Source organism: Eschscholzia californica, unplaced genomic scaffold (genome assembly GCF_041429995.1).
Source record: "Eschscholzia californica isolate CP2 unplaced genomic scaffold, dmEscCali1.0.p SCAF_2, whole genome shotgun sequence".
NCBI lineage: Eukaryota > Viridiplantae > Streptophyta > Magnoliopsida > Ranunculales > Papaveraceae > Eschscholzia > Eschscholzia californica.
In genome coordinates, this window is record NW_028238309.1 from 19,026,137 (window position 1) to 19,046,280 (window position 20,144).

General features: G+C 35.8%; 2 protein-coding genes across 2 annotated transcripts; one reads left to right on the forward strand and one right to left on the reverse strand.

The window, feature by feature from the left end:
- The first annotated feature begins 4,541 nt into the window (after positions 1-4,541).
- LOC147556706 (ATP-dependent 6-phosphofructokinase 6-like) lies at positions 4,542-8,449 on the forward strand. The gene is made up of 13 exons (XM_086657619.1): positions 4,542-5,083; positions 5,307-5,353; positions 5,464-5,503; positions 5,713-5,775; positions 5,877-6,014; positions 6,281-6,439; positions 6,532-6,585; positions 6,674-6,742; positions 6,865-6,994; positions 7,113-7,378; positions 7,492-7,540; positions 7,658-7,812; positions 8,100-8,449. The coding sequence occupies exons 1-13, from the start codon at positions 4,826-4,828 to the stop codon at positions 8,286-8,288; spliced, it is 1,617 nt and encodes a 538-aa protein (XP_086513745.1). The 5' UTR covers positions 4,542-4,825; the 3' UTR covers positions 8,289-8,449.
- A 74-nt stretch (positions 8,450-8,523) lies between these two features.
- Positions 8,524-11,316, reverse strand: LOC147556707 (serine/threonine-protein kinase Aurora-2-like). Its single transcript, XM_086657620.1, has 9 exons — positions 11,091-11,316; positions 10,502-10,591; positions 10,133-10,279; positions 9,925-10,020; positions 9,714-9,809; positions 9,524-9,620; positions 9,316-9,433; positions 9,139-9,211; positions 8,524-8,876 (listed from the first exon to the last, which is right to left on the reverse strand). Exons 1-9 carry the CDS (start codon positions 11,130-11,132, stop codon positions 8,775-8,777), a joined length of 861 nt encoding a protein of 286 aa, XP_086513746.1. The 5' UTR covers positions 11,133-11,316; the 3' UTR covers positions 8,524-8,774.
- Positions 11,317-20,144: the final 8,828 nt, after the last annotated feature.

Sequence of the window (20,144 nt, forward strand, 5' to 3'; positions counted from 1 at the left end):
GACCTGCACATTAACTTTACGCCCAGCGAAGGTTGGAAAATATGCGAGTTTCACAAAAACGTCGAAAACACTTTTACGAGAGCGAGGTAAAGACGATGCTTGATTAATCTTTTCCTTTTTTGTCACTCCCTTCAAAACTCCTTCCCTTCCTATCTTTCGTCACTTTCTTTCTTCTTCATATTCTCTTTTCTCCCCTCCTCCCACCACCAGCAATTGCTTGGGCCGATGGCCACCATCTCCTTCTCTATTTATGCACACACCATAAAGTTATTAGAGATACTGAGGAAGTGTGGATTCCCTCAAATATCATTCTATTCTATATAGGCATAAATATGGTATGCACTCATCGTGCTCTTTATAGGTTTGTTTGAATGACCTCAAGACTAGTTTTTATTACAGGGTTACAGTCAAATTCCAGTGCAAAAAATCAAATTTCAGGGGCCAAAAGGTAATCATATTTTCGTCTGTAATCTGATGAGTTATTAGATTTAAAAAGAAAAAAAAAGTGTTGGTTCATATTTTTTCAATTAGATTGTGTATAATATAAAATGCATAATATTAGACATTGCATTTAAGAAAATGTGGCTGCATTAGGGTGGAAAAGTTTTGTAGACACAAAATGTATAGCGACCCTTCGGACTTTTTACCTTCACATAATTCCTATTTTTGTTTGGAGGTACCTTAATTGATTTCTGCCCTTGGAATTCCATTCTCACCTTATTTCCCTTGGAGTTTTAAAACCTTTTGTTCAAACTCCTTTTATCTTGCCTCTGGACAAGATAGTTAATAGGGGGACTTCGTGGACATCCTCCTTAGTGTACTACCCCTCACGGGACAGGATCATTTTGATATATATATATTTTTTTTTACAGTTTTTGTCAGATTGAAAAGACCAAAATACTCTTGTCCTGTGAAGGGGAGTACACTAGGGAGGATGCCTAGGGAGTCCCCAAATCATTTTTGTATTTTAGCAACCCTCTATCTATGATAATGAGGTTTTGGACGAACAACTCAAAATTGAGCCCAAAATGTGAGCCCAATCTATTGTTAGCAAAAAATTGAAGGCGTGTCCATATAGTAGGAAGGGTACGTGAAAATCCCGAAACACCCTTCTTCTTTTCGAAATTTACGGAAGTGCCATAAAAAATTCCCGGCAAACGCGAAATTTTCTGAAAAATAATCTAACACACCTCCCATCGAATCTTGTACTTTCCAAGAATTTACAGATTGCCATTACAAAATTTACCAACTTGCCATTTTTGTTTTTTTTTCCAGATTTATTTCTTAATTCTTTTTTTTATTTTCTCCCACACATATTTCTCTCCCAAATCTCAACAGACTTCTCTCTTTAAAATAAAATTTTCTGTTTTTTTTTTTCTCCAATTCCTATTTTATCTCTAATTCTCTTTCCAGATTTTTCTTTACAAACTTGTCATTTGTTTCTCATTTAAATTTGAGTTAATTCCTATATGGCCCCTTACTTTGTGACCAGCTTCCTTTATGTCTCCCAAATTTCTGTAAATTCAAATATGACCCCCTATTCTCATGGAAATGTCATAACTACCCTTCCCATTAATATATTTTCAAAATAAAATTAAAAACAAAAACCTAAATTCCACCTCACTTCCCTCTCCACCACTCATCTCTCTCCAACTCACCTCTCTCTCTCTCTCTCCAAGTCAGCACTCTCTTCTCCGATGAAGGTCGCCGGCCGACGACCTTCAAACTAAATTTTTTATTTTTTTTTCACTCATCTCTCTCTCTCTTTAAATATTCCGGCGAAGGGGGTTTCCCTTCGCCGGACCAGATCTGGTCTGTTCTTCAACATACCTATTCTGATCTGAATCTGGTCTGTTGAAGAAACTCAAATTTGAAAACTTTATGAATATAACTTTTTCAGTTTCATTTCTATCGTTCTGCTCTGTAATAACAACATTTGAGTTTCTTCTCTCTGTCTACTCTTCATCTCCATTTTCTCTCTCTACTCTCTCTCTCTCTAGCTTCAGATCTGTTCAGAAACCATGAAATCAAACGTAGAGGTTCCTGAAAATCGACAATCAGGAAGCATTCTAACTAAATCACTCCGTAATCTTCTTCCTAGATCTGTCTCCGGCAAGCACCAAAGAGCGAAATCGATCCATCAAGCACCTCAATCCGACAGTCAAAATACTCCTCCGATCGATCCAAATGTTCAGATCGGTACTGATGAATTGGTATCTCCTTCAGTTTTGAAAAAATCACCACTCAAATCAGTAAGTTTCAGTAAAAACAGTATTGTTCTAGAAGCTGAAGATGTTAAACCAGCTAATCTTCCTGATCCATCAGTTAAGGTAAATGCTATACTCTAAATCTTAGCTTTTGAAGTTATTTCTTCAAGTTTGATACTCTTTTTGTTCTAATTTAGGGTTTTTTTGATAGATTGTTGCTAGAATTAGACCGTGTAGTTGGCGTGAGAAAGGGGAGCACCCTACAGTTCGCAAGATTTCCTCTAATTATGTCTCTGTTGAAGATCGAACATTTACTTTCGATTCTGTTGTTGATTCAAGTTCTTCAACAGACCAGATTCCGGCGAAGGGAAACCCCCTTCGCCGGAATTTTTAGAGAGAGAGAGAGAGAGAGATGAGTGAAAAAAAAATTCTTTTTTTTTTTTAGTTTGAAGGTCGCCGGCTGGAAAATTTTCCGGCCGACGACCTTCATCGGAGAAAAGAGTGCTGACTTGGAGAGAGAGAGGTGAGTTGGAGAGAGATGAGTGGTGGAGAGGGAAGTGAGGTGGAATTTAGGTTTTTGTTTTTAATTTTATTTTGAAAATATATTAATGGGAAGGGTAGTTATGACATTTCCATGAAAATAGGGGGCCATATTTGAATTTTCAGAAATTTGGGGGCCATAAAGGAAGCTGGTCACAAAGTAGGGGCCCATATAGGAATTAACTCTTTAAATTTCAACATATTTCTTTCTCTTTTCAGTTTTTCTCCAGATTTTCTACTTTTTAAATCTAAATTTTCCTCATTTTTGGTAATTTTTCATTGATTTGTTTCTATATATTTTTTGGTAGTTTCCCATTTATTTGATTTTCTCTGTATTTTTTCTTGTGTTTAAACATATTTTCTCTCTCCAATCTCAACTTCTTTCTTTCTCTCAAACATTCTCTCCTTATATGACGGACAATTATAAGACATTCCTTCCAAAACGTAAATTATTTTCAAGGATAATTTATAAGACATCTTTCTTTGTAATTATCTTGTATACCGGGAGTTGTTTTATGTACTAGCCATTTTAGTTATGTACTAGACACTTTTGTACTGGGAATTTTCTTATGTACCGGGAATTGTTTTCTGTACTGGCCATTTGGTATGTACTAGACACTTTTTTACTGAGAATTTTCTTGTGTGCCGGGAATTGTTCTATGTAAGAGTCATTTGGTTATGTACGAGACACTTTTGTACTGGAGATTTTCTTGTGTACCACGAATTGTTTTATGTACCAGTCATTTGGTTATTTACTACACTTTTTGTACTGGGAATTTTCTTGTGTACCAGGAATTGTTTTATGTACTGGCCATTTGATTATGTACTAGCACTTTTTGAAAGAAAGTATAGGAAAATTTGTTTCCAACTTTGAACCAATTTCTTTTATTTATTTAATTTGTTTCCAAATCTTTCCAGATTTATTTCTTTTTTCCTTTTTAATTTTATTTTCTTTCCAACTTTGAACCAATTACGAATTTTTTTTTCTCCAACTTGTCACTCTTTTCTTTTTTAATTTTCAGATTTCTCTCTCCAATCTCAACAGATTTCTTTCCCTTTAAAATTATTTTTCTGTTTTGGTAGATTTTTTAGAAGTTGATAATCTTTCAAAAAGATAGAGCGGACAATAATTTAATCGATTTCGAAAGATTTGTACAGAGAGAGGAAGAGTAAATAAGAACTGAAAACTTTTAGAGAGAGAAAGAACAAAAAAAATTTTGTGTTTTAGAGATTGAAAGAGGTGAAGAAGATAAAATCTGAAACAAAATAAGAATGATGAAGAAGATATTTGTATGTATAAATATCAGAAGAAGATTGAAATAAAATAAGAATGATGAAGAAGATTGAAAGGGAATTGAAACAAAATAAGAATGATGAAGAAGATTGAAAGGGAATTGAAACAAACTATAATGGACGGGATCCCAATAATTTGGTCAAAATTTCGGAAAAAATGACATCATTTATAAAAATTTGAAAGAAATCTGAATGTTATAGAGAGAGAAACAAAATAATGTACGGGAATTTAATGTTTTTTCTGTCGTCGCATCAGATTGTCAAGAAAGTTGAAAATGTTCCGTCCAAAGGCAAGAGTGGTAGGAAAAAAAACACAGAAAAAATTGTACTTTCCTGACATTTGGACCTGTTTCTCATTATTTGCTAAGAAAAGATTGAGAACGAATTTCCCCCTTTTTGAACCGTAGGCTCATTTTTTTTGCCATGATAATGTCAAATAATGACCGAAATACGTGGCTGTCAATAAGAGAAGGATGGATGCTATATAACTACCTAGCTCCCGGAAGTATAATTACCCTACTTTCTCCCCACGAAAAGAAAACTCTGTTACAAAATAAAACCGAAAAAACTTTCCAATCCTGTTCTTAAAAAAAAAACAGCTAATATCTTTCTTTCATCTTCTTCCTTTTTTCTTTGAGGATCATCACCAATCACAATCAACTTTCTTTTAATTAAAATCATCACCTAATTTTGTTTTTTTTAGCTTATAAATATGACTTCTTTTGTTTCAATTTCAACTACTTTTGAAAATCTTAGTACTTTTTCTTTATCTAGTTTGATTAAAAATGGATTCAATTTCTAATTCTTCTTCTTCAACTCCAAAATTTAGGTGTTTTGATCCTTCTAATACTACTAGTCCTACTTCTACTTCTAGAAATTACTTCTTTAATAATAATTCAAACTCCAATTCAATTAGTAGATCTTCTTCAAGATCAACTCTCATGGATTCTACTACTAAATCTGAACCTAAAATTGTTAAAGGAGATTATGGTTATGTGCTTGAAGATGTTCCTCATCTATCTGATTTCATCTCTGATCTCCCTGTATGCTCTCTCTCTCTCTCTCTAGAACCCTATAACTTTCTCTCTCTAAAACTCTGTTTATGATTGATTGCTTTGGTTTGACTTTAGTTACACTAGTTCTTTGTTTAATTGGTCAGAAGGATTGGACCTTTTTAAGGGTTTCAGTAAGACATTTCAGTTATTTGTGTAGTATTTATGAATTTTGAGATTCAATCTCAAGTACATTATTATTTTCTGATCACAGACTTACCCTAATCCATTACAAGTCAATCCAGCTTATGCAGTTGTGAAGTAAGTTGTTTTTTCATTATTTCTTTCTTCCATATGATTTTTTATTAAAAAATTGACTATATGAAAAGATAATCTTTTTGTGTGTGTGTGTGTGTGTTTTTTCATTACAGGCAGTATTTTGTTAATTTGGATGATACTGTTGCTCAAAAGGTAATAATATTTCTCTGAAATCATACCTGTTTAATGGTTTTCTTCATTTTCGATTCGACTCAAGTTATTGTCTGAAAATGGAGAGACAAGACTACTAGTAGATGGTATTATACTTTTGGTCAATGTGGGATTATTCTCACAACTCAGTTGGTTCGATGTGATTAAATGATAAAGTTGCCGGGTTAACTTGGTTTTCTGCTTATATTTAGATTGTTCATCATAAGACTAGCCCAAGAGGGACACATTTTCGTAGAGCTGGACCACGACAAAAGGTACGTCGCTTATTTTTTTCTTATCAAGTTGAATTTCAAAATTTCAAATGAACAATAAAACCACCTAGGAGGTTCATTAAACATTTTTCGATGTTTTTCAGGTGTATTTTGAATCAGATGAAGTTCATGCTTGTATTGTAACTTGTGGTGGATTATGCCCTGGTCTAAACACAGTGATTAGAGAACTTGTATGTGGTTTATACCACATGTATGGTGTCACCAGAGTCTTGGGTATAGAGGTGAGATTTCTCACGATTTTAAGACATCGAAACTCTATCTTTCCATGTAATCTTCTAACAAACAAAACATAGACTTCTATTTGCTTTAGTAAAGTATATATGAGCTAGTTTCCTTTCCATTAGTAGTAGAATAGGATTGAAATTTAAAACTAGGTTTGATCTCACAACAAACAAATTTTCATCTTTCTCACTCATATTAGAAGTAAATTTCGATATTGAATACATTTTAGTGGGATTTAAAATGACATGGGAAGTGGTACTTGTAGGGTGGATATCGTGGTTTCTATGCTAGAAATACTGTCCCATTGACACCAAAGTTTGTAAACGATATCCACAAGCGAGGTGGTACTATCCTGGGGACATCAAGAGGAGGCCATGACACCTCAAAGATAGTCGACAGCATTCAAGACCGCGGAATTAACCAGGTAAAAACACGATAGTGTTCCATTTCTTTTTGGCTATCTTTCATTTCTACGTCAGATATATGGATTGTGTTCTTCATATTACACACATACAGGTTTACATAATTGGAGGAGATGGAACTCAAAAAGGGGCATCTGTGATTTCTGAGGTAGTTCTTTTTTTTTTTCGTTAAAATGAAACGAGTAATCTACCCATAGCATTACATGTATGCTGAAAATATAACTTTGAATGTGTAGGAAATACAAAGAAGAGGTCTCAAAGTTGCAGTTGCTGGAATACCCAAGACCATCGATAATGACATTCCAGTAATCTCCTTTCGAAGTCTCAAACTACGAGTTCTTTTCCGAAGTTTCCTTATAATTTCTTTCCTTCTATGGTTTTAAACTTGAATTAGTTTGTGAAATTGTCATCTTGTATATGGATTCAGGTAATTGATAGATCGTTTGGGTTTGATACTGCCGTTGAAGAAGCTCAACGAGCCATTAATGCTGCACATGTTGAATCTGAAAGTGTCGAGAATGGTGTAGGTCTTGTCAAGTTAATGGGTCGCTACAGCGGTAAGTTTCATTCCAAAATGTATATATATATATATATATATATGTATATGTTTCAGTAATTTTCGACTAGTTCATGCATCATCGTATCTTGTAATTCTAATTGGATCAATTGGTGCAGGATTCATTGCTATGTATGCTACTCTTGCTAGCCGAGACGTGGATTGTTGCTTGATTCCTGAATCACCCTTTTATCTAGAAGGGCCTGGTGGGCTTTTCGAATATATGGAGAAACGGCTCAAGGAAAACGGGCATATGGTAATTGTCCTAGCTGAAGGTGCAGGACAAGAGCTCTTATGTGAAAGCATCCGAAAGATGAACCATCAGGATGCTTCTGGGAATAAGCAACTCCAAGATGTTGGTCTTTGGGTCTCCGAGAGAATTAGGGTATGTACTAAGAAACCCTCAGTTCTCATAGATATAGCAACGCCTTATAAGTCCATTTCAATCTTGCGTATATCAAAAGAGAGATGGCATAACGCTATACTTTTTTATTTCAGGATTACTTTTCGAGAAAACAAAAGATGGTCATAAATCTCAAGTATATCGGTATGTGGCTACCGGGACTGGCATTTTTCCGCTTTCCTTTTCTTGTTTATTCAATTCAGTTTAGACTTTAGACTAACAACTTCGATCTAACGGACTTACATTTGGATTATATTGCAGATCCAACTTATATGATTCGTGCTGTTCCTAGTAATGCCTCAGACAATGTTTACTGCACCTTACTTGCTCAAAGTGCTGTTCATGGTGCAATGGCAGGATATACGGGCTTCACTGTTGGACTCGTAAATGGAAGACATTCATACATACCTTTCTATGTGAGTTACTCCACGACTTAATACTAATATTTTTATTCATATCCGCGTTGTGTTTTTTTCCTTTTCTTTTTGATTCATGTGAGTATCTTTCTCATTAAATATGATCTTCTAGTGGAAAGATAAGGTATTGATGGAGCTGGTAAGGCTGCTCAGAGATCTTGTTTTTTATACTAGCACTTTATTATCCATTAGTCTGAAACATCCGTGACTTATTTCCATATACTATACAGCGCCTTTATCCAAACTTCGAATTCTCTCAACTGATCGTTTTTCTTTTTTGTGTGCAGAGAGTGACCGAGAAGCAAAACAAGGTTGTGATAACAGATAGAATGTGGGCAAGGCTTCTAGCTTCAACCCATCAGCCAAGTTTCATGACCCTAAACGATATAACGGAAGAAAGAAAGGAAGAATCGCCAACTACAATATCGAACATGGAAAATGGCGTAACAAGCGAAGAGAATGACATCATTCTGTGAAATTTGTGTTTAGTAGGTTTTATTAGTATTGTTGTGTTCATTTTAGGTTCAAGTCACTGAACTTTGATATCTGTATTTTGTATTGTCCAAGGATAATTATGTATTGTTTGTACGATTAACTTGTCGACTTATTCGCAGAATAAAAAGCTCTAATTCATTTAGCACGTTTGTGTCTCGATCCTAAGATAGTTATAATTGAGTTTTGTTGTGGAAAACAAAAGATAATACAAGTATATGAAGCTGCAATAATTTTGATTCATAGTAAGTAGTCTTTCAGTTATTACAACACAATAAACTCGTATTACATGAACAAAGAACGAAAAGAGTTGTTAATATCATAGACAAAATTGACGATCCAGTTAATCGATGAATTTGTTGACTACTGCAAAACCTTATTATGATAAGAAAATAGTAATTCACAGAAAACAATCATACCCCCACAGCATTCATATTGGAAAGGGTCAATCTCTTTCTTTCTTCTGCACTTTACCCCCTGTAGATCCCTGAGAGATCTGCATTCTGAATTATCCATGGATGCTCAAGTAGCTTATGCAGTTGGAGACGTTGCGACGAGTCCTTGACTAGCATCTGTATTCTCAAATGAATCAAATTCTTGACTAAAACATACTATTCTTTTTTCAAGGTTGGTCTTAGGATTCGGCTAAACCGAGCTGTCCAATTATATAAATAATTCGGGTTTTTTGGAGGGTCGTCGTTAGATTTATACTAGGCAAATTGTGCCATCCCATTATAATATGGAAATTTAGATCGGGCAGTTCTAACAATCCATAATTCTCTCTCACTTGACTAATATGAAGTTAATTGGAAAAAATGAAGGCAAATACGATACCTGACTAATGAGGTCCTTTGCAGAAGAAGAAACAATTGGTCTTGGAGGGAACTTCAGGTCAACTTTCACAATCCTGCACAGTTGTCTCTTGAGTCAGAAAACACAAGGGAAAAGAAAAACAATACAGAGCTTTTCAGAAGAGAAAAGTTACAAAATCAAAAGAAAAATTCATTTAACCTTCTATATGTATCTGAGTGTTCTTTAGCTTCAAATGGAGGCTCCCCATATAGAAATTCATAGCACAAGACCCCTAGGCTCCAAATATCCACACTGGAATCATGTTCCACACTCTCAACTATATAAACAAAACGAGAATTACATCAGTTTTATAAAAGAGGTCAAAGTGATAATCTAAGAGACTTAATTCATAAACTTATTTACGTACCCATTTCCGGAGGAAGGTAATCCAACGTGCCACACATGGTCCGTCTACGGTTAAAAGTATGCACAGACCAACCAAAATCCGCAATTTTCAGTTCACCCTGTCAAGAAATTCGATAGTTATTCAATAAGCATGAGGAAGAACGAGTTAGAATGAAATGTAATAAAAACTAATTAGATTCTTGATTACAAACCTTGGCACCAATTAAAAGATTTTCCGGTTTGATGTCTCTGTGTATTACATGCTTTCCATGACAATATAATAAAGCTCGAGCTAATGATGCAATATACTGTTGATTTGAAGCACATCCAGTAAAAAATTATTAGAGACCAAAAAACGAAAACTACATAATTGGGCAAAAGATAGAAGCGGAAAAACAGTACTGAGAGTATATAATGACTCACAGTGGCGGATCGTTTTTCACTGAAGTATTTACATCTCTGTAGTTCCTTATACAATTCACCTTTGGCAGCATATTCTAGTATCAAATAAACCCGGGTCTGAAGTAACCAAAGAAGTATCAGAAACTAAGTGAAACAGTATTGTTTGTTTTGAACTTGAAAATGCATGTCCTAGGATAGGTCGAATGAATGAGACAGAAAAAGCTCAGACCTGATCATAGAAGTAGCCGTAAAGGCGTAAGATGTTGGAGTGGCGGAGATGGCTCTGTATCTCAACCTCCCTGCGTAATTGATGCTCAACTTGAGACTGTTTTAGCTGGCTCTTGAAGAGAACTTTAAGCGCCACGATATGGTTGCTCTATTAAAATAAACCAAACTCAGTATTGATTCATACAAAAGAAATCATGGAACTTTAGGTATTAATGATTCATCATTGAGACAGATGAGTAAATTTCAGCAATTTTCAATTCAATAGAAAATTGAATTACAGGAAGAAGTTTTGTAATAGAAAGAAAGTTCAAATTCGAAAAAAAATACAGTTATCTCATAAAAATGGAGATAAGATGGTCAAGCAAATAACCTTTTTCTCTCTTGCCAAATACACATGGCCGAACTTTCCTCTTCCTAGAGGCTTTCCAATGTCGAAATCATTTAAAGTCCATCTTAAATCCTGCAAAGTTTGATAACTTAGTAAGAAGGAACCCTAAATCTCCATTTATGTCCTGTAAACGTAAAATACACCAACTCAAGAATAGAATATAGAGGATTTCAGAAAACCTAGACAACCCACGTTTCACAAATCTGCGAAAATTAGAATGCAGGTATCAGATCCCTGGATTACAAAGCCAGATCTCCATAATACCAAACAAACTTCTTAAATTTTCATGGTTAATTGTTTATCTGCAAAGATACCATGAACCCTCAAGAAAGGGATCATAAAAACCCTAGATTTTAGAGAGAACTTACGAAATTCACACATCACACGACTAAAAACATCTAAAATCAGATCCAGTACCTAGTTCCCAAAAGCAAAAGGAGAAGTAAATAAAACCCTAACAAGGAGGATCCCAAAATTAACCCAATTTGTTCATCAAAAGATCAAGGGAAGTAAATAACGCACAAAGAGAACAACTCTGAGGAAAAACATTAACCCATTTCTTGTTACTTACCTTGTTATCTCCTTGTACAGTTTCCGTCATCGCCATCCCCATGGAGAGATAGAGAGAGAGACTGAGAAGAAAGGCTTCAAAAAGTGGGGAAATTGTGAGGAACAAAATGAGGAAGGGATGAAGTGGGTGTTATTTGAATGCTATTGCAACGGTCGAATTATGAACGTTCTGCAAGTAAAATATTAAAATATTAGGGAGGAGCCTTCATTTCAAACTTTCAGCAACCATGTGGAGCCCTCATGGGAGGAGGGTAAAGTCAATGTGATCGTTGAACTAGGGCAAATCCGTTAAGGCATAAGCATAACTAGGGCAGATCCGATGATGGACAATTTATCCACGATCAACCTAAGCATTACTCAGTCGTGTTGCTTGGGCCAGGCCCGCAACCCGGCTGGGCCATAGGTTTAGCCAACCCGGGACCGGCCCGGCCCGGGGCTATTCCAGCCCGGGTTGCTTGGGCCCGGCCCGCAACCCGGCCTGGACCGTTCTATTGCAGGCCGGGCCGGCCAGCCGTAGGTTTAGCCAACCCGGGACCGGCCCGGCCCGGGGCTATTCCAGCCCGGGTTGCTTGGGCCCGGCCCGCAACCCGGCCTGGACCGTTCTATTGCAGGCCGGGCCGGCCCGGCCCGGCCTTTTGAGCACCACTACTCAGTAGGCACTAATCAGGCCCATGTGATGGGAGTGCGAGCCGTGCATCTTCACTCCGCAAGGCACTAGTCAAGCCGGCTTAAAGCAGCAGGATCGCTGAGCTTCTGATGGTCCACTGAATGTTCCCCTAACTAGGAGGTCGTCCAGAAGAAACCAACCCTGCAAGACGTCCTTGGCATGGACGGATCAGCCCTGGGATCTTCAAAGGAGTGAGGGGGGTCCAAACAGGTTCGGCCAGTGTCTTACGCTCAGAATAGGGGAGAAAACAGCGCCAAGGGACCTACCGACTTAATCCCGAAACTTCTAGAAAGATCTCAGTCGGCTACACATCACGAAGTGTATAAGCCAGTTTGGACTCCACGTATCTGAAGGAGGAAAATTCTCTTTTAGAGTCTATCACACCGGCAAGATATCTACAGAGAATCCTTGAACCTAGGAACTTCCACTTATCAAAGATCCGGGATAGACTCTGAGAGAAACCCTAGATATTCAAGAGAGGAAACTTTCCCTTCGGATTGACGGCAACCGCCTCACCACCTCCACTAATCACAGTCAGCCTAACATCGCCTAAAAAAACCCCCACATCGTCCTTCACAGGACACGCTCTCTTTACCCCAAAAAGATCACAAGAAACTCAGAGTTCTCACAACTCGCCCCCCAAAAGGATCAATCAATATTCATTTTTTTTACTGCAAAGAGCACCCTGACTGGCTTAAGAGTCGAAGCGGTTTTCGAACCCTTTGTAGGTTTTCCTCCCTCGGGAACAGACGAACAAGAGCAAGGAGCTGGAGCAAGGAACAAGGAACAGGAGCCAGGAGCTGGAACAAAGAGAGCAGAGCAGAGCTGGAAGCAGGAATGCTAGGCTGAACAACACTCAACGTAACGGAGTAATCTTACGTAACGGAGTAATCTTACATAACGGAGGTTGTCATGCATCAACTCCTTTTTTCATGCTGATATAACGGAAGACCAATTTTTGACATCAGCAGAAACAATATTATTTCAACAGTGGCTGAAATAATTATTCTATATCTCTCTTCCTTTCCCAGACAGACACAATTTCTTTTTTTTCTTTTGATTTTACAAGTAAATAATACTGTGGGTGAAGTTTTATCAGTACATCTTTATTTCCTTACCTAGCTTAAATTATTTGTACTATTTGGAACTAAATTTTTGTTGGAATATACTCATCAAATTTATATAATTCTCATCTAATTTTTGTAGTGGAATATATCCAATTTATATACATTCCATTTACAAATAACAACCCATTAGTATTTCTCGGGTTTGAGTTAATAGAGGGACTTAAACGTTGTGATGGCTTTGATGATGCATATGCCCATATTCATTGTCAATTCCAAACACAGTTTATTATTTCTCAAATCATTTTTAATTTTAACGGTTGATTATCTCGTATATAATTTTAATACTTTAATCGAATGAATTCTTTGTTCATATCACACAATTAATTACTAAATTTTAAGTTTCCAAACTCTATCGCCCTAGAAATCTCGCATATGTATTTACTCTATACAGAAGCAGCCCTACGTTTTTTGTAGTGGCTTAGAGAAGAGGAAAGCCCAAGGTGCGAGAGAATGACTCGTACAAGGTACATGTCACAATTTTAATTTGTCCATATTGTATATATTTTTAAGAGTTAATTCCTATTTGGCCCCCAACTTTGTGACCAGCTTCCTTTATGGCTCCATTTTTTTCGTAAATTCAAATGTGACCCCCTTTTCTTAACACCGTCAATCAACTTTTATGGTTAATTTTTTTGTTTCCATTATTACCCATGTTTATAGAAGAGATTTTAAAATTCAAATTTGACCCCCTTAAAAAAATGGGTTGATTCCCAAAAACTTAAGTTGTTTAGAAAAAAAATTAAGGGTCAAAACAAAATTTCTTTTAAAAAATTACAAACACACTTCTCTCACTTCCATGTCATCACCAATCTGCCCACGTCACAATCACCTGCCACCTCACCATCTTCTCCGGTAATGATCGCCGGCCGGCAAAAATTCTGGCGACCATTTTTTTTTTCTTCTCTTCTTCTTCTTCATCTTTCTCTCTCTTCTTCTTCATCTTTCAATCTCTTCTTTCTCTTTCTTCTTTATTCTCTCTCTCCCTCCTTTCTACTCTCTTTCTCTCTCTCTCCAATGCTCCGGCGAAGAGGAGGACCCCTTCGCCGGAGCACTGGTTTCCAGACGAAACCGGCCTGGTTTCGTCTGGAAACCAGGCAAGACCAGACGAGATCTCGTCTGGTCTTGAAACCAGACGAATCCTGGTCTCGTCTGGTCTTGAAACCAGACGAGATCTGGTCCAGACGAGACCAGATCTCGTCTGGTTTCAAGACCAGACGAGATCTCGTCTGGTTTTTCCAGACCAGACGAGATCTCGTCTGGTTTTTCCAGACCAGACGGGATCTCGTCTGGTTTCCAGACGAAACCAGGCTGGTTTCGTCTGGAAACCAGTGCTTCGGCGAAGGGGTCCTCCCCTTCGCCGGAGCATTAGAGAGAGAAATAGAGTAGAAAGGAGGGAGGGAGAGAGAGAGAGAGAGAGAAAGAGAGTAGAAAGGAGGGAGAGAGAAAGAGAATAAAGAAGAAAGAGAAAGAGAAAGAAGAAGAAGAAGGGAAGAAAAAAAAATGGTCGCCGGAATTTTTGCCGGCTGGCGACCATTGCCGGAGAAGATGGTGAGGTGGTAGGTGATTGATGACGTGGGCAGATTAGTGATGACATGGAGGTGAGAGAAGTGTGTTTGGTATTTTTAAAAGAAATTCTGTTTTGACCCCTAATTTTTTTTTAAACAACTTAAATTTTTTGAGAATCATCCCATTTTTTAAGGGGGTCAAATTTGAATTTCCAAAATCTCTTTTATAAACAAGGGTAACAATGGAAACAAAAAGATTAACTATATAAGTTGACTGACGGTGTTAAGGAAAGGGGGCCATATTTGAATTTACGAAAAAAAAGGGGGCCATAAAGGAAGCTAGTCACAAAGTAGGGGGCCAAATAGGAATTAACTCTATTTTTAATTTAAACTTTCTTTGTTTTATTGTTTCAATTTATGAATGTTCTCTCAAACTTTCGTAATTTTTTTTCCTTTATAGATTATTGATCGATTGCCCTAATTTTTCTCATCTCTTGGGTTTCCTTTGTAAAGAAAAACGATAACCGTCGTAGTGATCGCCAAAGTGTAAATTCAAAAGAAAATTAGGAAGATGTCTGCTTTTGTGGTTTAGTTTGTGAATTCCAACTGCTAAATACCTTAATTGATGTTGATTAAAAATCTAAAAACTATAAAAGCGAATTCCAACTACTAAATACCTTCTTTTTTCTCTTGTAGAAAATGAATTAATTTATGAATCACCAACGTGAATAATTTTGACCATGCACGAGTCTTCTGTATAATGTAATCTGAGTTTCGTTTACTTTTAGGAGTTATCTGAAGTAAAAATTGAGGTCTGTAATTTTGAAATGTCAAAGTTTAGTTTTGTGATTCTTTATAACACAAGAAAAGAGGCGTTACTGCTCGATATATTATTTTATTTTTTTGAAAAATGTTTTATATATATTATTAATTGATGAAGTAGTATAGCTATTTCAAGGTTTTTATTAACGGTTTTGTTTCCATTGCTTCCCTTTTGTTTTGATTTCGTCTCCCCTTCCCTTTTTGTTACATGATTCTACTGAAAATTATTCTTCCTCAAAATAACTTCATTTCCAGTTCTTTTCATGGTTCTAACTAGTAGGAAAAATAACCTAATTAACTTGTTCAGGAATATGATGATAAAAGATGTGAAAGTAAAAGCAGAGACACCAAGATTGTTTAACGTGGCAAAAAACCCCTTCCTGATAGAAGGTAAAAAACCACGGGGCCTAGTCTAGAAATCTTCCACCATAATTAAATAATGGGTTGCACAATTCTTCCCTAAAGCAATAGGGGATTAACCAATTCTTCAATATGTGTAGAAACACTCTTGGATAACAACTCTTCACCAAAACTAAGGTGGATAAACTGAACAAAGAAATAGAAATCTCTTACTCCTTAGGATTTGAACAAATCCTAGATTACCAAAGGTTGAAGAAGATAACCACAAACTAAATTGCTTGACAAGATTAATAATCTTCTTTTCTTCAAACCAATATTCTTCTCTTTCAATCTTTCTTGAAAGTACCACTTCAGAAATCTCTCTTTATCTGACTTCTCTTTGTTTGAAAGTTGTGAATAATATCTTCCCTTTCAGTCCCTTTTATAATGATAAATAAGGAGGTTTACCCAGGGCCGTGCCTGAAAATTTCGGGGCCCCGTGCGAACTTTAATTGTAAACCTTTCGTAAAAAAAAGATTACAAACAAAAATCGAACAAAATACAAGATAATTGACCAGTAGATAGATGAAAACTATAGACGACTCCAAATGGATTTTGAGGAAAATAGTTGTAGGAAATTTTTGTTTCTCTTTTAATATCATTTTCAAAAGAGATTTAGTCTAAAAATCCACTATCACTTGTGATTTGTGGAAAAAAATATTTTTTATTCTATCTTAAATTAAGCTTATAACTATATTTAATACAATGAAATTCTAAATTTTTATAGAACTTCGATTCTTAACATATATATATATATTTACCTATTTTTGGAAATTTGTAACAAAATTCTAAATTTTTTATTTCAAAAATCACATTAGAAGATATAAGAAATTCACTTAAAAAAATACAATAGTTAAGAAAAAGGATAAGGGAGTAAAAATAAAAGTTGATTTAACGATATTGCCTTTAACCTCGTAAAAATGAAAAAACAGCACATGTCAGACATGGGATTCAAACCCGAATCTCTTGGGTCAAATTCCAGGTGTTTACCAGCTGGGCTACTTTCCAACTACAGTTGAGTATGCTGTCTTTAATAATAATATGTGATAATATTAGATTAATCTAAATAAGCCTTTTAACAAGTGGGTCCCTTTGTGGTGGGGGCCCAGTGCGGTCGCCCTGCCTGCACCCCCCACCACACGGCCCTGGGTTTAGCAATAGAAATAAGAATTTCTTTTTAGGCTTGAAAAAAAGAAGTTTCTATTTTTTTTCCCAAATAAGGAATAAGGGAAATCTTATTTCAACTGGGATTCCTTTTATTATAAGGAGGGACCCAACACTAACCATCTTTTTTGTAGAGGATTGGAGAAGAGAAAAGCTTTTCTGTTTTCATATCTATTTATTTAAAGAAATTAATGTATATGAATATTCAGTCGCGACTTCTTTCATGTTTGTATAGTTTGTTTTATTTATACATTTTCTAATTTTATCGTTTTTATAACAATAATAAACTTAACTCTCTCGAACCATAGATATCTTATGAATCTTGGATTTCATGTAGGACAAAGCCTTTAGTTGGGGAATAAACCAATTCGCTTATGTATTTTTGGACATAACTTCTCTACATCTCAAATATGTTTCTTGACAAAAAAATATCTCAAATACGTCTATGTAAATATTAAAGCATTTAGTCTTTTTGAATTTAGAACCACCTATATCTATGTATGGCACACCCAAGTTGGAGTCTTAAATGATTTTTTTTCTTTGACATTATGGAGTATAAATTGATTGTATTCAATTAGACTTGAAACTCTTTTATGCAAAATTGTATCCATAACTATAGCACAATTTGTTACATTATTCGTAACATATATGTGTCAAAAAGAAAGACAACAATGGGATATCCAGAAAAGAAAACTAGAAGTTTTTTTTTTTTAGAATACATGTTCTAAATAGATTTGAAAACGTCAAAGTCAAAAATAATTTTGTAGTCTCAAAAACCTTAAAAATAAACCTTCTACCTCTAAACACTACACTTATTTTTAGAGAATACTGATCTAAAACGTTACAACTACAAAAAAAAAAAAACACCAAATATGGAAGAACGGAGAAAAGTAAAACAATCGAATATCACGTTTATTATTTCATGTTTCGTAAAGGGAATTCCGGGTTATGGCTAGTGGTTTCCATAAATAAGAATATTGGATAAATTTTACCGACATTTTAATTATATGCTTTGAATTTTTGTAAGTTATTTGGTCTTACAAGTTCTTTCTTTAATTTTTAATTGTACTACTGTTTTCTTCTTATCACTTTTCTTTTAAATCTAAATCTTTTGTAATGTATTCAAGAATGTTGTAGTATGTAGTTGCTGGGTTTTCATGGTGAACTAGAGTTGTTGGTTGACGTTTATTATTAGCTATATACATAATTCGTCTAATCCCCCATACTCATCGTATATAATATAATTTGTCTTAACATTCTTGGTTACCACTTACCTACCAAGTGTCGAAAAAAGAAAACGTTCCAATACATAAAGACAAGGAAAAGTCGAGGCGAGATAATTCTAACTTAAGAAACTACGCCTTGTGTGTACTCACAGATCAACGACGTTTCGTCTCAACAATACAACGGCTTCATTCTCCTTCTAGGTAAGTTGAAGAAGAACACGATGAACATTGACTAGTATCATGAACTTCAGGATTTTGAAATAATCATAGAACGAATGGAATTTATGGGTAAACTTTTCTAGAGTAATTTGGAAAATTTGGGTGTAATATCACTACTCTGAAAAAGACATTCCATCTACGCTTTAAACACTAGAAAAAACGGGCCTAACATCGGATTTGATTTGAGATATTTTTAAGAATCAAATAGGTGAGACATATTGGGACGTGTCTGTTCATTTTGGGGCAGATTTGTGACAGTTGGGGCCAAGAGGCGCGACGCCTAGCTGTTGCAAATATCAGTTGCCTTTTGGGCCGTTAGATTAAAAGGAACTAGTGAGAACACCATCCCTTGGATATTTTCACGTGCCCGAAAGAGATCCCAAATCGAGATTAATCTTGTCTGTCAGATTGGGGCGCTACGGACCTTCTAGAAGGTTGCCCGAAGTGTGCCCATCATATAGAACGTGAGCCGTCAGATTAGTTCATCTGCGTGCAACAAGATCTGTCTGATTTGGACGTTGTATTATTGCATAAAAGCCCCTGAATTAACTTTTCTTCCTTGCGATTTAGTCCCCCAGTTAACAAAATTTTCGTCCAAATTTTCTAATGAGAATATCTCATTCATTCGAAATCGGATTTAAGTGATTCTTGGCTCTAAACTTAAGATTTCGACTCGACGAATGCAATTGCGTATTTATCTCTTAAGTTTGACAAGTAGAACCATTCCTACATTTGTTCCGTTTCCAACAAGATATACGTAATAAGTCGTAGAAAAAAATTAGACAGTCAAGAAACGAGCAGAGAAAAAGCAAAAAAACTATTTTGCCATCTTTTTAGGGCTTTTAAAATTTACTGCGGAAAACACGAACAACCGTTAGTATTAGATTTTCGCGAAATGTTTTTCTGTTTCAATGAAAAACTAACACTTCTGCTTTGCAATCAGAATTTTTTCCGCGGAGCAGGAATTTGTCTGCCAAAAAATATTCACCCCGATTCATCGCCGAGGATATTAAATCACTATCAGCAAAAGACTCACTTCCGACGGTAATCAAAGTTGTTTGCCAAGCTATCCTTAGAGTGAAACATGGTTTGTTCACCATGACAAGATATGCTGATGGCTTGCTAAAGAGCCGTCGGGCATATAATCACTATGGACGGTTCTTGCTTAAGTCATCGTTACTAACCCGTGTTTTTGTAGTGATTTTGTTACAAATAACTTTAAATGTACAGAATCCATAAGGTTTTCTTCGTTTTCGGGCCGATATTTTCTTGAGTCATGTTTATTTTCTTGTTGGTTCTGTCATTTTTTTAATATTATCGTCCCAGAGCAAAATGAGCCAAAAAAAGTTTAGAAATGGTGGAAAGAGCCATTACAAATTTAAAATGACGAAAGAACCTCTAGAGGTAAAGATACTGAAAGGAATTAGTTTCACTACAAATCACGAGGTTTTTTTCGACGGGAATCACTGTTGGTGTTCCAAAAACTTGTCAAAGAAAATCATATTGGCGTCGAGATATCTAACTTTCTCGCTAATAGTTCGTTGTAGTGGCAGCGTGGTACGAGTTATGGGTAGCTTAAAAGATAACAATATGGGTCGAATGTTAGTGATGACAAGACTCTTTCCCATAGTTATAACATCATCAATCACAAACCAAACTAACAAGCTAGTCGCTAATGATTCGAGGACCAACTAATTTTTAGCAGAGGAATCTAGTTGGATTTGGAGTGAAATTTACCGAAATCTTATGAATTTATGTGGTTTCCGTTTTTTGTTGATCTATTCCCCCATACTCGTCGTATATAATATAAATCGTCTTAAGATTGTTAGTTACCACTTACCTACCAAGTGTCGAACAAAGAAATCTTTCCAATACATAAAAAAAAGGAAAAGACGAGGCGAGATACCCTTAACTTAAGACGAACTA

Bases quoted from the DNA above. Each gene is read 5' to 3' on its own strand.
- LOC147556707 (XM_086657620.1), bottom strand. From the start codon at position 11,132: ATGGGGATGGCGATGACGGAAACTGTACAAGGAGATAACAAG. The intron at 10,021-10,132 runs GTCTGAGCTTTT...TGGTTACTTCAG, and splicing joins ACGGCTACTTCTATGATCAG to ACCCGGGTTTATTTGATACT. The intron at 9,212-9,315 runs GTTAAATGAATT...ACAACTGTGCAG, and splicing joins CACTCAGATACATATAGAAG to GATTGTGAAAGTTGACCTGA.
- LOC147556706 (XM_086657619.1), top strand. From the start codon at position 4,826: ATGGATTCAATTTCTAATTCTTCTTCTTCAACTCCAAAATTTAGGTGT. The intron at 5,354-5,463 runs GTAAGTTGTTTT...TTTTCATTACAG, and splicing joins CCAGCTTATGCAGTTGTGAA to GCAGTATTTTGTTAATTTGG. The intron at 6,440-6,531 runs GTAAAAACACGA...ACACACATACAG, and splicing joins AAGACCGCGGAATTAACCAG to GTTTACATAATTGGAGGAGA.